Raw genomic sequence first — 17467 nt, 5'->3', positions numbered from 1 at the left:
TACTGGAGCAGAGAAATATTTTGTTTTTCCCTCCCAGGGAACAAAGCTCTGTGTCTTCACTATGGATTGCCTCTTAGTCTTTGGCTAAAGAACAATTAATGAGGAATATGTCTTTTTGAGAAAGATCACTGTTCTGCCTGCTGACATCCAAGAAAAAGGTCCCTAATCTTTTAGTTGCAAATTTGGAGCTTTCTAGGAACTATCCATTTTCATTTTTTTCCATAGCTGGCAGTTGGACAGAAATTTCTGGGTATTATGCTTCAAGCTAATATAGTTGGCTAGTGTTGTAGAAAATAGCATGGTAATGTCTTAATACTGCAGTGGACAGTGTTATCACCTCATTTACAGAGTCTAACACTGCTCCCCTGTTAAACAGAGGATTCATTCACCACATTCAAGGCTTTCTGAGCTAATATCAAGAAACAACTACCTGGCATATAAATAGAGCTCTGGCTCTTCATTAACACAGCCTTGCAAGTGCTACAGTGAAGGTTACCAGCTGGTACTAGCCAAGAGGAGCAGAGAGAACAATCAACTTGCTCATCCCAAGTATCACAGGCAATTCACCATACCATGCAGCACTTCAAAATCAGCAGAAGCCATACGCACGCAGGAAGTCCACAACTGCAGGCTGGGGAGCCAGTTCCTGGAACAGGGGCTGGGGTGGTGTTTCCTCCCATCTGCACATGCAGGAGCAGAGGAGGGCGTGGGAAACAGCAGCCCGGCCCACTCTTCCTGCTTCCCTGCACTGCATGCAGAACAGAGGCAGTACCTTCTGGGCGGGTGGGAAGCTCCGATCGGGGACAGGAGAGTTGGCAGGCTTCCCACTGTGGTTCTTGGCCTCCCAGTTCTCTGCTGGATCTCCTGTCTCCCCAGCGCGGAAGGGGTGGTTGCCCAGCGCTTCTTCCAGCGCCGAGGGCAGCGGGCGGGTGGGAGTGAGGTCTTGGGTGGGAATGGAGGGTGGGGGAGGGATGGGGATGGGGGGTGGAGTGCGCTGCACCCAGGGCGAGGAAGAGGCACTCACGCGGCCTGATGAGGGCAGGACAGGGGGCGCGGGGACCTTGGAGGGTGGGTTGGAGGGTGGAGGGTGAGGCATGACAGGCAAGGCAGAGGCGGTCTTGGGGGGATAGTAGAACATGTCCAGGGGGATGTCATCCAGGTCCGTGGTGTGAAGGTGCAGCCCGCCTGCGAAGCGCCTCAGGGGCGGGGCCAGAGGAGACACAGAGGGTGGGGGAGGCGGGGGCCCTGTGGTCATCTGGGGGTGGCAAGGAAGTTCTGTCACGGGCGAGCGCCCCACTTCACGATACACCGTCTAACGCTCATCTGTTTCTCTTGCTGCTGGAGACCCACCACCCTTGAAACCCGAACCTTGGAAGCGGGAGGGGTGGTCAATTCTCTGCCACCTGGGTGCCCAGCGGATCCCACACCAGGTGGCCAGTAGGGGGCACCAAAACACATGCGAGTGATGAAAAGGCAACCATATAATTCATCATCTAAACTGGAACGCACATGACAGGGAAAAATACACTCTCAATAATTACGCCCGGACAGCAGGCCTAACGGATCATCTCAGATGAGCTGGGACTTAGCGGTCACTCTGGAAATAAGCCCAGAAATACAGACACATCTCCCTCCTCAAGACGGGCGCATGGAGTGGGCTGGTCAGCAGCCCTGGAGGGTGAAGCTTCTCAGTGGCCAGGCTGCCTCCCTAGCATGGGGACATGCCACCTCCCGCCATCCCCAGGGTGGGTGGTGTCAAAGGCAGCAGGAGGGTCTATGTGGACAGAAACGCTCTGGGAAGGGCTCTGTTACCTCTGATATCTCATTATCAGCAGAGGAAATCTGCTCAAGGCGTGTCTGACAGAGCCTTTCCACCCAATACTGAATCTTTTCCGACTCCTCAAGGTCTTCCCGCTCTGTCTCAGATACCTGGGACCCAAGGCCAGCGCAAAATGGAGAGGACGGAGAACACATTGAGTCACACGTGGACAGCACACTCAAGTCAATAGTTCAGAAGCACTTCTTAAACACCCAGAGTACTGCTGAATGTGTCAACTACCTAGAAAAAGTCCCAGGCTTGTTCCACCTGGCCCCAGCAGAGGGGAAATAAGGGAGAGAGGTGTTGGGGTGTTAGCTTACAGCAGGTGTAGGCAAAATTCAAGAAGGGGCTTATGCCTTGCATGAGATTAGCTGTCTTTAGGATTCCCACCAACTCTGAGGCTCTTAGGATTCTCCAAAAATGGTCCTTTTGTAGGCACATTCCAAGAGTCCAGCTTTACTGCTTGTTTCTTTTCCCCCTCATTCCAGGCTGTCTTGTCCTTAGGAGCACAAGTTCAATGTTATCTTTAATTCTGTAGCTAATTTGTTCTAATGTCAAATCTAATGCACTTCACATTTTCCAGGACTTCTCTGGCTTTGTAATCTAATCAGCTTGGCATTCTGATTCACAGAAGCTTTAAAGAGAAGCATAACCTGAGTTGTTGATGGAGGTGGGGCTCAAACTGACCCAGATCTAATGACAGGTGAGTAGAAGGCTAACTTCAGATCTACAGTCTGGGCAGAAGGGTTAGCCTCAGACTCAAACCCTGAACAGGGAGGCCAGCCTTACAGGGAGGCCAGCCTTACAGCCATACCAAGGAGGAGAGGCCTAGACTTGCACTCAGTTTGGTGGGAGTGGGGGTTGAGGGCAGACACAGACCTCTAGCCATGTGCAAGGAGACCAACCTGAGACCCACAGTCTGGGCAGAGAGGCCAGCTCCTGAGCAGTCTCCCCAAACATACACACCTTAGCCAGAAGCTAGTCTCACTCTGGGGAGGTGGGAAGATCTCACCCTCCAGCCTGGGGAGGGGGCTGGGCTCACTCCATCCTCAGACTCCATCTGGAAACAGCTACTCTAGCTGATTTCCTGAGAGCATGGTGGGGACCAACCAAACTGTCCCAGGGATGCTCCCTGGCCTCAGAGCAGGACACGTCATACCTCCTGGGCCAGCCGGTTGATCTTCAGTTGCTTTTCCTTCTCCAGCATTTCCTCTTTCTCTTTGTAAAGCTTCTGCTCAAACTCCAGTTCCTTCTTATTCTTTCTCAACTCCTGAAGGCTATCATACTTGGCTTTCTTCTTATCCTTTCCTTTCTGAGCAGATGTGGCATTGTTTATATGACAAGGGTTACAAGGCATTGTTGACACTGGCACAGCACAGCAAACAGGGCATTCAGACAACAGCAGGCACCTCCCTCCCATGAGTCCCTCTCCTAGGTCTGCTCAATCACACTGGGCACTGGGCACTGGGCTTCAGGTTTAGCAGGCAGGACGCTGCTACCCATCGCAGAGTGAGACACACTTCCTATGCCGGTCAGAAGAACTGGCTTACTAGTTCACTAACAAGCTGTGTGACCTTGGCTAGGCTCCTTAACCTCTCTGGGCCTGGTTTATCTCACCTCCAGAATGGGGGAAATACCTGCCCCACAGGTTTGCCATCTAGAGCCAATGAAGTGACATCTATGAAAGCATTTTGTAAGCTTCCAAGTGCTGTATTTAAAAAAGGCACTGTATTTATTTCCCAGTGTCTGGGCATAGGCCTTCTCCATTATCTGGATGTTCAGACAACACAGATGCATCCTGGTAGAATCTAGAGAAAATCTGGGACAGCTGGCTAAACCTCATTTACAGAGATCCTCTATCCTGAGCTAGAGGAGAAGGGTGTCAGCCTCAGACCTGGAAGCCCAGAGCCAAGGACATCAGATTTTGTCCTGCTGCTTAAACTCCAGACCATTTCCTCCTTCAGAGTCCAAACCCACTGTTTCTTCTGAACTAGGTGGACTAGTTAGAAACTATATGACTGGGAATTGGTGTGGAGGGGCAGGTAGGAAGGATGGCCCAAGTGTTCTTCACTGGCCATCAGGGTTCCAGAGGATTGGGGGAGGGAAGTGGAGGGCAAACAGACTTCTTTTTCCTGTTTGAATTAGACCACAAAGTCTGCTTTCCTAGCTGCTTCTCCCATGGGCTTGCAGGGAAGCTGAGGAGTAAAGAAGGAAGAGAGTTAAGACTTATGGACTGCCTGTGTACCAAGAGGTTTACATTGCTTATCCTATCCATGGGGCTTCGCTGGTGGCTCAGATGGTAAAGAATCTGCCTGCAGCGCAGAAGACCCAGGGTCAATCCCATCCATAGGTATTATCTCCCTTCTCTTGATGAAGGAGCCGAGAAGCAGAGGTGAAGTCCCTTGCCTGGTGTCAAACATCTAGTAAGTGGTGATGCCAGAATTTGGACTAGAGTCTTCCAGGTCCCACAGTTTCCCCACTGCACCCTGACGAGCTGGCGGCAAGGGAAGCATGGCAAGAGGGAGTGTCGGCCCCTCGTGCAGCATGGAGGACAGGGGCCAGGAGACAGCATCAACTCTCCAGGGAAGGAGGAAGCCTGCATGTTCGCTGAACTCACCCCCACCCTCCCAGGCCTTCCTGGGTGGGGCCTGCTCTCAGAACTCCCGAATCATCCCATCATTCAAGGCCAGGAATGAGAAATTGAGTTTCCCAGCAATGGACACACAACTTTGTCCACAGCTAGAGGGGCCTGATGGATCATTATGGACCTGTGACTGAGTCATTCTGTCTCCCTTCCTAAAGACAACCCCCAACTCTGTGCACAGGTGCTTTGGAGATGGTCCCCCATCTAGCAGATGGGGGCCCCACCCTCAGAGCAGTCTATGAGCCACTTGAGAAAATGGTTTTCACTGCTTCAGAGCCCTGCTTGGTTCCTTCTTACCTTGTTCACTAGACTCTTGGCTCAGTTGATAGATGAATCTCTATCATCACATTATTAATTCAGACAACTCCCCAAGAGGAGTCAGAACCATTCTGCCCAATGGCAGCTTGCTAGACTAAGGGCATGACCTCCCACAGGGACCATCATAATAGGCATGGCCATTCTACTGTTGTTGTCTTTTTTTTAAAAAAAACATCAGTGTTAAGATTTTAGAGCTAGGACTCCTGGGTGGGGAGGGAGATGTGACAGTTTCTGTCTCATTTCCAAGAAAAGAGCACCTGCTTACTGAAGCAGAAAGGCAAGCTGCCCCATAGCATCGCGTACTGGTCTCATAGTAGCCTTTTCCATATGGGTTACTTAGCTGTGTGTGAATCTGCCTCTCTTGCCAGACGGCAGGCTCCAACCAGTAGGGTTGGTCTGCATAATTTACTCAAGCGGTCCTGGGGAAAGGACTCAGTAAGAACAACAAAGCCTTCGGGCACCGGAATAGACTTTGTGAGGCCATAGGCCTGGGCTCCATGAGCCCCAGAGGGCCCAGGAAGACTCTGAATAGTTATCTTTTCAAATAAGAGGAATTTTGTGCATTGCTGACCACGGCCATCGAAGGCCACTTGTAATACCTGGGGACTTGGTTCTAGCTGCTTGGAGACAAAGCATCTCACATAACTCTAGAAAAAAAGTGTCAGTGGATTTTCAGAGTCAGCATGAGGGACATAATTCTGTTGTCCTTTAGTGGTCAGTCAAAGTCACTGCAAATACTCCTTCTGGTCCAGACTGAGAGGACAGGCAGATGGAAGGGAGGGGTGTGCTCTTGCCTCTACCTTCACGTGATTTTTCTCTCTTTTGGAAATGAAATGAAAACCAAAACACTAGCGATTTCTGGAATGACTAGACTAAAGGGTAGAGGAAAACAGGCTTTCCTCTTTGCCAACAGCGATTCTCAAGTGCTGCGATTTCTGATGGGAGGTGTGTGTGAAGGAGACACTAATTCTTTTACATTTACCTAGTTTAGTGCTTGGAAAAGAATTTACCTGTACATCTCCTTTTATTGTTTTTTCAAGTAAAATCCTCTGTGTGTGTGGGCATGTGTGTTACCCTGTCTGGTAGAGATAGTATATAGAGAAGAATTAGAAATTGAACCCAATGAAATATCATAAGCCATAGAGTCAGCCTGTAAGATGAAAAGGACAGCCCATGAGACCAAGACCTTTCTGGGAGGGGGGCAGTGTAAAGAGGGATCCCCTGAGTTGCTCTGTTGTGCTTATTCAATGAGATACAGATCATTATCTGTGCTCCTAGGTAAAGACATTTACCCCTGTCAAGGGTAATACAGACATCTATTATCTTAACAGTACCATGTTACAGGAAGGGGGTGGTTGTTTCCAGCACATCAGATATTCCCATTTTCCAGGTAGGGAGATGTTACATATCATCAAGGTCACCCAGCTGCCAGTGCTTTGGTTTCTAGGGAACTGACATCCTGCCAGAAAGAGCCAGTCGAATGATAACACCTAAATTAGTTCACCCAGATTTATGTTGATGCCTGATTTCCAAATACCAAGTCATTCTGAATGTCCAATCTACAAATATTAACAGCAGCATTTTCATAATCAAATGCCAAAGTGATTTAGGAAAAAAAAAAAAAAGGGAGCTTTATGGGGTCTGGAGATACAGGAATAAGATTTAGAGAGAAAATTCAAGGCCCCAGAGGCCAGAAAAATGCATTATCCTGGGCACATGCAGGGAAATTTCTAGGATAGAGCTAGGGTTGGTGAGACTTTGAATCCAGCCTGAGGCAGAAAAATCCCCACCCTGGAGCCAGTCTGTGTCTGGTGCAGTCAGCCTCATAACCTGTCCTGCATGCACCCAATTGGATTTTTTACTCTGTCTGACCTTGGCTTCTGCTCTTAGCCTCTGGTTCTACTTGACAGAGAAACAAAGCAGATTCCTGCCATGGCTCTGCCCTGCCCAGTGCCCAGTGGGCCTGGTGCTGACCCAGCGGAGCCTGATGGTACCTGGGCAGGTCTCCGCCTGTGCATACTTCCCCCACGGTGCCTCTGTGACAGCGCCCTATCCTGTGACATCAGCCATCAGAGAGGCACAGAGGGGGTTAGCCACCCCAGTAAACAGCTGGTCACACTGTTGAGAGGCAACAGGCAAAGAAACAAGGGGAAAGGTCAAAACCCACAGCAAACTCAGCGGCCAGCAGCACTCAGTCCTGGCCTACCTTCCGAATGGTTGGGAATTTGCCATCGTAACGATAAAACCAGCCAAAGGCTATAAGAACACAGAGAACAAAGCGATGAGATGCCGATCAGCTTAACCAGGGCATCCACGGGCAGCAGCCAGGAGCTGGGTTCCCAAAGAACGTGCAGCTTTGAGATGAAAGCAGCCCCGGCAAATCCAATAGCCGAACCGCACCCTCTGCCTGACTCGCCGCTTACCTGGCCTCACCCAGGTTGTAAAGCGGGCCCAAGATAACCCGAGAAACGGCCCGATTCCCAGGCCCTGGGCCGCTGTCAACTGCCTCCCCCGGACACTGGCTTCAGAAGTCAGTGCCAGAAAGTCCAAGACAAAGCCCCTTGTAGAAGGATGAGCTTTTCCCCATCATAGCCACAGTCTGCGAACACAAAGCCCCATTGAGTGAGGCCTCTCCTAACCGGCGTCGGGTCCCTTCATCCAAAAAACAACCCCAAACAAAAGGGAGCCTGGGTCTCTGCCTAGAACAACCGTCAGACAGGACAAAACTGTCTTGCCTCACAGTGTGGTCCATGTCCTCAGGTTTTAACATTGCAAGAGGAGACCCTGTGGGGTGGGGGGAGGGGGTCAGCCCTGGGAAGGATGCTCAGGCAGCAGTGGGCAGAAGAATTGTCCCCAGAAAAGCATATCCCCACCCAGGCCAGATCCACAGCCCCCTGCCTTCCCCAACAGCAGCATGAAGGATGGGCTAATATCTCAAGGCTAAAGCTCCCTGGCCAGTGGTGATGGCTTAACAACCCACTTGACCAGCCTGAATTCTGGAACAGGATCTAGAAAGCGCCTTGCTGGAGCCAGCACTCCCCTCTTAGTTGCTGGATGTTGGGGAGGTCTAGAGGGCCCGAGGGGAGAGGCCAGGGCACCAGAGGAGGAACCTGGGCCTGTGGGGTATTAAATGTTTGAATGAGCAGTTCCAGCTGACATTTCAGCCCGGGCACAAGTCTTTTCCTCAAGGTTTTGTGGGCAGTGCTTGGACCAAGCCGGGGACTTGGAGGAACTTCCGAGACTCCAGGAGTCCCCACCACGTACTGGGCCCGCAGAGCTGAGAGTATGCAGGGCTGGCAGGAAGAAGCAGGCAAGGCAAGCAGAGCAGCAAGGCCAGGGAGCGAAGCAGGGGCCGCAAACCTGCTCTCCCCGCTTGTCCGTGCCTCCATCCAGGTCATCTGCTGGGTCAAACTCGGGGTCCACACCCAGATCATCTACCCAGGAAAAGAGGAGGAAGCTGGTGAACCAAGAGGGACTTGGAAGACCAAGGGGCCAGAGGTGATTGGGGGAGCCTGGGGGCCTGTGACCAGCTTATTCCATGGGAGAGCTGGGAGGTCAGGGGCAGGAACAGGGCTCAGGAACCCAGAACAAAGGTTTCTTGCTGTGGGATGGTGCGTGCAGCACTTTCAGCCTTAGAAGCTCTCATTTCTCTATCTGTACATGGGGCTAATCTGATCTGACGGCAGCATGAGAACGATTGTGCAAGGTATTTGGTTGACACAGGAGGGGTGGTGCTGATGACGGGAACACCTGAGTATTTACCAAGGGCCTGCAATGGTAGAACAGATCCTCCCTGCTTCTTCTGATCACCCTGGGAGCTCTGGGTCCCCAGGGGATGTCAGAACTGTGTGGATGGGCAGCAGATGAAAGCTGGAATCTTAAGGAAGTGAGGAGATATCAAGGAGTAAAAGTAGTTAGGAAGACATGGATTTTGACCTAATGTGGAGAACACCAAACCATCCGTTCCAGTGGTTTCTAACCCAGACTCTGGCCTCCCTGGGGCCCTGGAATATTTGAGTCTGTTATGAGCTGTTTATTAATATTTCAAAATATCAATGAGAAGAACTTGCCCATTAACAAAGGAAAAGGTTATAAGTATTAATAAGTTCCTTTGCTTTTGGCTCAGTTTATATTTACTCCACAGTGAAACACTTGCTTTCTTGCTAATAAGAGGGATTACTTAATGAAACAATGAACACAAAAGGATGACTTAATAGTTTGGTAGGAAAAAAACTCAGCTTCTAAACCATGGTGTCTAACGGGGGTGGGGTGGGGGAGGGGCTACCAGATGGGGTCCTTGATGGGGAGAGATGGCTAGAAAGCTCTTATTTAAACTTCTTTATCTCTCAAACCTTCTTCCAGCTCTGGGATCCTTAAATACCCCTCTGCTCCCTGTTGCTTTTGCTAAGGAAAGCTATTTTGGGGCCTCTGTGATGGCATGTTCTGGCTTGGAGGACTCCATGTAATGTTGGGGTTCTCCTGGGTCAGTCATGGGTAGGCAGCCAGATCCCTGAGACAGGGGGTGGGGAGGAGATCAGGGTGGATAATTAGGATGAACTGCTTTATTTTCCAGGCAAGAGATGTTCCTCGCTCTTTCCTGTCTGTTCAGAAATGCAGGGTCCACATAGGCAGATACTTGAGTCAGATAAATAACCTGTCAGCTGACTGGTCCCCCAAATTGAAGAGTGGTCAGGGAGGGGCAGGCTGCAGCCTAGTTCCATCAGCTCAAGAAGACAGCATCCCAACCTCCCAGCAATGGGCAAGAGGCAGGAATCGGGCTGGCTCAGAGGCCTCAATGTATTTCCTGACCAATCTCCAAAGCAGAATTAAACTGCCGATGCAAACGGAGGTGGACGGAGGTGTAGCCACCTCAGCTCAGCTGGCAGGCCCTGGTCATCAGTCACGTGCTTCCCGGGGTCCCCTGAGAAAACACTTATATCTCGAGCAAAGGGAAAGTTCCTGCTCCTTTCATTCGAGAAGATTGATTTGGGTTAAAAGCAGTGAATAAATAGCTAGAGAAAGGGTTTTTATTTTCTACAGTCCCTTAAAGGGTGTGTTTGCTCTCAAGCCCAGATCCAGTTTCTAGGAAGGTACTAAATTGACTAGGATTCCTTTCATAAGAAGCAATTAAAATTGATTCCTCTCCTTTGGAAGCTCCTATTTCACTCCTAAGAGCAAATTAGCTCCCTGTCTAAAACACTGATTATTCACTGAGAATTTAGCTCAACTAACACCAAATGTCATGGGGTGGCTGATGACAGCGTGCTTTGTCCTTGGGAGAGGACCCGAGATGACACCGCCCTGGTGCCAGTAAGGAATGTGCTGGGGGCTGTTTGCCCTGCCCCCAGGAAGGGCGGCATGGAACTATCCAGACGCCCTGCACCTCTTGTGGACCCAAGTGGCCTGTGCTGGCAAGGTGACGTCCCTCCAGGGATCAAGTATGATCCACAGTTGGGGCCACAGCTGTCTGGACCCCATCACAAGATCCCATATGGCTGGTGCACAGCAGAAGTGGGGGAACCGTGGTTCTCGGATGCAGATTCAACCCCACATCTGGAGGATCCCAGGTCAGCTGAGCACAGTCAGCTGGAATAGATTCTGCCCCATGTCAGGTACAAATCAAAACAGCTGGAAAGTCAGAGTGAAGGCCCAGCCAGGAATCCTGGACCTGTGACCGCCACGGCCCCCACACTGCATCGCTCCTGACTCCCCACCACTAGCCCACGGGAGAAGCACTGAGGCTGAACCCCTTCCTCTGCCCCTGGAAGGGACATGACATCCTGGGAGCTGAGTTGGAGAGCAGGTGGGCAGGCGAGCGGTTGGTGGGGGCCTGGACTCAAAGTGGACGTGGGATCATAAGACAGATGAGGAAAGATGGGAAGGGTAGAGGCTGCTGATGCCCCAGGATGGTGCCTCGGAGGGTCGCACAGTTCTCTCCCCAACTCCGCCCTTGGAGTGGCATGACTGTGGTCCATGCACAGGGGTGCAGGTGGTAGGGGTGCTCCCAGGAAGCTCCTCCCACAGCTACCCATCAGCCTTGGATCACAGAGTCCTTCTCTCACATGAATCCCTTCTGCTTTTTCTTACCACTGTTTTACCACAGCCCCAGTTTAGAACGCAGCAAAAAGAGGACGTGACACCCAACACACGAAGATGATCATCCCTGAGCTGTTCCCGCTTTTGCCACTGCTCTCCAGTCCCTCTTCAGAGGTCCAAGGGCACATGCCGGAGTCTGGGTCATGGGGCAGAGCCGGGCAGCAGGCCCCAGGACAAGGAAGGCAGGCAGACTCCACCCATCCCAACACGCTGGCAGACAGCCCCTGCACATGGCTGCCCCTCCATGAAGACAGCCATGGCTGATTGGCCTGGGCAGGTGGTGTAGGTGTAGGGAGACCTGTACCTTTGTCGAGACACCCCCAGGCCCCTGGAAGAAGCCCTCTCCTGTCAGCACATGATACATACACTTTGGCTTGCGAAGGGGTATTGGGTGCACCTCGGCGGTGATGGTTTTAGGTGACCGCAGCTGTTCCTTTGAGCCCCAGTCTTCTTCCCATTGCTTCCTGAACTTCTCTTCCTCCTCCACGATCCTGAAATAAGATTCCCACGCCTGTGACTGGAGTCACAACCTTCACAGGCCCGCCTTCTGCCTACTGGGGGACCCCAACCACCCTGGGGAGAAGCCGTGTGGTTCCAGTTGTGGTGAAGGACCCGAGTCCCTGGCACTTGTATTCTAAATCAAGTGGGAAGGCCACCCTGGCAGTGACAAAACCATGTTCCAGTCACTGCCACCTAGTAAGACCCATTACTAGGATTATGGAATGGCTACAAATTATGGAATTTGGAATGGCTACATATATTATTTCATACATTATGGAATGGCTACAAAGGATGTTCCACCAGGGGAGAAGGTAAACTGGGCCTGGAAGTGGCCTCTGGGGCCACACTCCTGCGAGCACACTCACGTCCACACACAGACGTGTGCGTGCAGACACGTGGGGCCAAGGCACTCACTGTTCCATCTCCTTCCGGTATCTCTCATTCTCCTCTGCTGCCTTCTGGGCAATTTCCTTTTTCCTTCTGAAACACAAAAGCAAGTTGGCATGCCAGAGTCGATGTAAGAGAAGTTAACTCTTCCTTGTAGCTAATCTCTGATTTGAGAAAAAGCTTTAAATATTTCTTTCAGGCTCCTTTCCAAGGATGGCTGGACCAAATGCAGATGCTGGGGAAGTGGGTCCAAAAAAGTCTGGGTCCCAAAAAAGTCTGTGTGGTTTTGCTTGGCACTGCTGAGCAGAGATGCTCCTCTGCAGGGGACTGAAGGCCATTCAGGGCAGGCCACGTTGCCATGCAGCCACCTCTAAACACCAAGAGGAAGTGACTGAGTGAGGTCCTCTCAGAGGAGGGCCCCAGACCCCAGAAGCAATCCTAGGCTGCTAACCAAGGCCAGGGTGGTTCTCCAGGCTAATTCTGTGATGGGAGAGATGGAAAGATCCTGTCCACCTTCCTTTCCCAAATTCTTACTATGCTTGTAGAACGGAGGTAGACTGGAATTTTGACAATGGTTTTTGAGTTATGAATTGCTAGCTCCACTTATTCTCAATCATCATCCCAGCCACTCTGGGGTTGGTGGGGGACAGTTCTTAACCACCACAGATCGGGTGGCCAAACTGCCAGGGTGTGAATTCCACAGCTTAGCCATATCTGACTTGGTACACGAGTGGTGTAACCTCTCTGAGTCTCAGTATGCTCACCTGTAAAACGGGTTAATAACCATGTATCTTTCTCAGTTATTATGGGAATTCAGTTCAGGTACATAAACAAGGCCCTCACGCAAAGTCAGCTGCATGGTTGGTACTTGACAAATGTTAGCTACTGCTAGTAGCATCCTCATTTTCCATATTCCTGAGTCTTGGAAATCAGGGGGTTTCCTTGTTAAAGAGGGTGACGCCCAGTGGTCTGGAGGCAGGGGATACGCGCGCTGAGCATCACTGAACCCATCTGGTCTGAGGACAGGCCTCAGGGGGAAAGTCAGCTCAGGACGCAGCCAACAGGAAGCAAAGCAGGGGGGATGGTACAGGGCCTGGGAGGGCTGGGAGGGGGCACCCTGGCTGACCACACTCACTGCCTCTCCATCTCCTGCTGCTCCTGGAGGATTTTGTTGGATTCCATCGCCAGCCGCTTCTGCATCAGGAGCTCCTGCCGCTGCAGCTCGCGCTGCCGAACCTCCGCTAGCCGCTCCCGGTCTGTCATAAACAGCTCCCGGCCCTTGTGGGGAGAAAACAGGCCCTTTGCTCAGTCCCCGGGGAGCCTAGAAGTACAGAGCCAGAGCTTTGGGGGGCCAAGATGTGGGTTGTCTTCTCATCACTATGGCCCTCCATGTCAGGCATGTGGCTGCTGTTCTCTGTGACCTTAATTTCTGGCTGGGCAGGGGTCTTCCCATCAGCTATCAGAGCTTCAGGGACAGAGACCCCCGGGCCAGGAGAGTGTGTCGGAGACCAGGGGTCTGAGGAGCTGGGCTGCAGGTAGGGGTCGTGGGGCCCCCGCTAGCTTGTTCTGGACTTACAGCTCCAGCTACGATGGAGATGGTCAGGCTGCGGCTACTCTTCAGCACGTTCACGGCCTACAGGGGACAGACAGACAGTCAGCAGAGGCCTGACAGACCAGAGCAATCGAGGCCTCTGGGGAGCACAGAAGGGTTCAAACACTGCGGCAAGGGAGAGGAGGGTGGAAAGAGGAGGGCAGAGCGGCTCATCATGGCCGGCAGGTGAAAACCCCACATCTCACCTCCTTGTGGTCCAGGTTGGAGAAGTCGATGCCATTGACTTCAACAATCTGGTCCCCTGTCTGGGGGAGAAACAGAGAGGCATCAGTGTACTTGTATTATCTGGACACTTTTTCTGTTGGAAGGGCTCCCCCTGGAGGCCAGTATCAGACACTGGATCTTCAAGTAGCGGCGCCTCAACTCTTTCCAATGAGCAGCGTTCCAACGGGGTCCTCCCAGAGCCCCTCCATTCTCTATCTCTTTCAAATATTACACCAATAAAGGTTCATTCCTTTGGTTGAATTTATGCATTTGCTTAAAAAATCTCAGTTTGTAGGCATAGGAGCCTTTAAGATTCTCATACAGTAGATTCTGTGTGGAATCAATAATAATTAGTATAATAGCTAGTATTAATTGATCCCTCCCTATGTATCAGACACAGTTTGAAGTATATGTGTTAGTTCATTTAATCTACACAATGACCCTAGAAGGAAAACTATTACTCCCATTTTACAGGATCCTTTTTCTGAAGCACAGAAAAAGGAAGTAATTTGTCTAAAGAAGAGGTTAAAAGTTCTTGTTTTAGCATCAGACCACCGAGGGTTGAATCCCAGCCCTGCCTTACCAAGTACTTGATCTTGGGAAAGTCACATACTTTCTCTGGGTCTTGGTTTCCTCATTTGCAAAATGAGGCTAATGATAGTACCTAGTTCTCAGAGTTCTCATACATTTTAAAGGGCTTAGAACAATGTCCAATCCAGTAATCACTCAATGAATGTCAATTCAGATTATTGTTACTACATTCCCAAGCTCAGGACCAAAGGATCCTAGAGCTGGAGAAGGGCTGTAGAAAGGGTCGAATGTCACCCCCCCTGTGAAGCCTTCCCTTCGAGGGATTAACAGGAATCATCAGCCAGTGAGTGTCGAGAAAGGGCTGTGTGGGAAAGCACGTGCTCCATCCCTATGAGATCACAGTCCAACCCCACATCCCTGGGGGGCCCCCCTGGAGCAGGCCCAGGGTCACTCACCTCCAACCCCACCTCAGCAGACAGGGAGCCAGGCTTCACATGGCTGATGAAGATGCCAGGTTTCTGGATGGGGCCGCTGGAAATGCTGTGGGAGAGATGGGAGGTGTAGGTGAGCCTCTGCTCCAAAGTGCTTGCTCATTCAATGTCCTGCCCCATCTGCTTGTGTGTCCAGGTCCCCTGTGCCCTCAGTACCCAAGTCCTCTGCCATCTACCTCCTCAACTTCTGTCTACCAGTCCTGGGGCAATAACTACAGGAAGCTACTTCTAACTCCCCACACCCAACCTCTCATCCAACATGCAGATGCTGTTTCTTCTTTTTTTCTAGCATTTTCCAATGCATTCTTTAAGACTCAAATGCTATCTTCTCCTCATGGTTTTAACCAAACCCCTTATTCTCTCTCAAGACTAAGCTTGTTGCTCCCTTCCCAATGCTCCTAAAACACCTACAGCAAGGAAGGCGTTTGCGCTGTTATCCTCCCCTCCCAGGTCTGTGGCAGACATCACTAATCAAACATTCCTCTACCTGAGCCTAGATGCGGCCTTAAAGTTATTTTCAAAATAGTACTTCAGGGTGGCAGCCACCACTAATTGATTAGAGACAGCACAGAGTAGACAATATTTTCCATGCTTGCATGAGAGTCCCTCAGTACTAACTATTTATGTGGTTGGCTTCTATATTAAGCTATAATTTCTTAGAAAGGAGGGACTTTCTTTTTTATCACTTATGCTTGGCAGAAAAGTGTTAAATAAATGTGACAGAAAGGAAATAAGAAGAATCACTTAGGGAATTCCCTGGAAGTCCAGTGGTTAGGACTCTTCACTTTCACTACCAAGGGCCCAGGGTCAGGGAACTAGGATCCCATAAGCAGTGTGGCAAGGCCAAAAAAAAGAAAAAAGAATACCTTAAATAATAATAGCTAATATTTACAGAATGCTTCCTACCTGGCAGGCACTAAGCTTGGTGCTTCACTCTGTCATCTCGTTCTTTCTCACAACAACCTTGTGAGGTGGGGACCATGACCCCCGATTGACAGAGAAAGCTGAGGCTTGCAGTGCTGAAGTAATTAGTCCAGGGTTCTCGAGCTCACAGGCGTCAGAGCAGGGCCCGGAACCTAGACCTCTAACCGCTGCACTTGTGTGCTTAACAAGGCTGTCCCATGAGCCCCTCTGCCTGTTGGCAATTCCCTGGCTGCCTCTTACGGAAGTCACAAAGTAATAAGTGACAAGAGAACTGTGTCAGAGGTGGCCAACTGAACAGGCTCCTTTTGCGTGACTTGAGGGCCCACCAAAGGAACATGGCCTCAGTTTTCTCCTCTGTAAAATGAGCCTGATAGAGCTGTCCCTCTGGCCCTACAGGACTGTTGTGAAACTCAGAAGCACTAACAAGTGTCATTACTAGTGGGCAAAAATCTCAGCAGCAGCAGGGGAGCGGTGTGAGAGGCCGGCTGGCCATGAGCGAGCCCCAGGGTGCGCCTGCCACCCACCTGCAGCCAAGGCCCCGGGAGCCCACCAGGCTGATGAAGACCTTCTTCTCCTTGTTTTCCTGGCTGCCGGGGGAGCCCAGGCTGCTCCGCCCGCCCTGGGGGAGGGAGAGGCTGAGGTCACCAGGTGTCCACATTGTGCAAGTGGCCTCCCGTGCTCATAAGGCCTCCAGGGTGAGCACTGCTGCTCCCACGCGAGCCTGACTGCCCTTCTGGCCCTGGGGGGGTGTGTCTGCACCGGCTGGGCCACCGCCCACAGGGCCATCCTGGATGCGCTGGCAGCCTGTGTGAAGCCCCCTGAGAGCACCTCCCTAGAGCAAGCCCTCCTTCAGGCGGGCTGCTCCTCCTGGAAGACCACCCCATCCAGACCCACCCCCCACGGTGCTGACCTTACCCCAGATTCTGACACAAACTGGTCCACGTACTGCCATTTGAGGGGCTCTTCGGGAGAGCTGATGGGATGGGAATGTAGAAGAGGGGTCATTAGGGAGAGAGGGTTAAGGCACCAGACCCGGAATCCAAGTCTGCCCTCTCTGAAGCCTCCACTGTCACTGGCCCAGGGGCAGAGCTGACCAGACTCCAGGCTGACCCCAGGACCCTGAGTGCATGGGAGAGAGTCTGCCTGCGGAGGAGGGTCCTGCTCACCTCTTCACAGGGATCAAGCCGATATCTGTGGGAGAAAGGGGAGGTGGATTACGATAGCTTCTTTCCCCTTCCTTCCTCCCATCACAGCTGGGTATCACCAGCTGCCAGACCCCACCCTACCATCAGCAGCCCCTTGTCCTGGCCTCACTCACGTCTCACTTTGATGGACACAGTCTTCTTGGTGCGGATGAGGTTGATGACCTCCTCATGGGTGCAGGAGGAGATGGAATACCCATTGATCCGGACGATCTCATCCCCTACCTTGGCCGCAGGCAGAGAGAACACACATCAGGCCGCTGGGCAGCGCACGGCCAGTGCCTTGTCACCAGCCACACACCCTCCATCAGCTGGAGGATACCCAGGGCAGGCGGCACTTCCCAGCAGGCTTTCTGCCCATTTCACAGATGGGGGAACCAAGATGGAGGTGAGCAGCACAGAGAGCAGGAAGCAGAACTGGGGGTAAAAGTCAGAACTCGGTGTCCACACTCTGTGTCACTTCCACCCAGGGGGCACCATCAGGTTTTAGAATCCACGCAAAGGGCAACCTTTCATCCAGATTCAAGCGGTTCTTCCCTGGCCTTTGTCCCCCCAACCCTGAGGAGCAGGCTTGCACCGCAACACCACAACTGAGTCAGGATAGGAACTTCCATGACTCCTGACTCAAGCTCACATCACTGACACACACGATCTCTTCTGTTCCATTCGCTGGAAACTCAATGAACATTTTAACTCTGCCCTGGCCCTGACCTCTGAATTCCTCTTCTGGAAGAAAGC

At 51.6% G+C, this 17467-nt stretch overlaps 1 protein-coding gene across 2 annotated transcripts in view; it reads right to left on the bottom strand.

Annotated features, from left to right (window-relative positions):
* Positions 1-17467, bottom strand: part of USH1C (USH1 protein network component harmonin) — a 48407-nt gene that overhangs the window by 14947 nt on the left and 15993 nt on the right. Inside the window, exons 5-18 of one of the 2 annotated variants that reach the window (XM_043482500.1) lie at positions 16846-16954; positions 16694-16718; positions 16443-16500; positions 16052-16146; positions 14568-14652; positions 13563-13622; positions 13342-13398; positions 12901-13043; positions 11793-11858; positions 11244-11368; positions 6988-7037; positions 2979-3131; positions 1813-1929; positions 773-1255 (exon numbers count right to left, since the gene is read on the bottom strand). In XM_043482500.1, the coding sequence (XP_043338435.1) occupies positions 773-1255; positions 1813-1929; positions 2979-3131; positions 6988-7037; positions 11244-11368; positions 11793-11858; positions 12901-13043; positions 13342-13398; positions 13563-13622; positions 14568-14652; positions 16052-16146; positions 16443-16500; positions 16694-16718; positions 16846-16954 (1626 nt within the window). Of the gene's footprint in view, positions 1-772; positions 1256-1812; positions 1930-2978; positions 3132-6987; positions 7038-8141; positions 8216-11243; positions 11369-11792; positions 11859-12900; positions 13044-13341; positions 13399-13562; positions 13623-14567; positions 14653-16051; positions 16147-16442; positions 16501-16693; positions 16719-16845; positions 16955-17467 lie in introns of both variants that reach the window. The other variant, XM_043482499.1, reaches the window with a different exon arrangement.

This window comes from Cervus canadensis, chromosome 11, assembly GCF_019320065.1.
Source record: "Cervus canadensis isolate Bull #8, Minnesota chromosome 11, ASM1932006v1, whole genome shotgun sequence".
Taxonomy (NCBI): Eukaryota; Metazoa; Chordata; class Mammalia; order Artiodactyla; family Cervidae; genus Cervus; species Cervus canadensis.
Note: the sequence above shows the minus strand (reverse complement) of the source record. Positions and strands in the feature narration are given on the sequence as shown.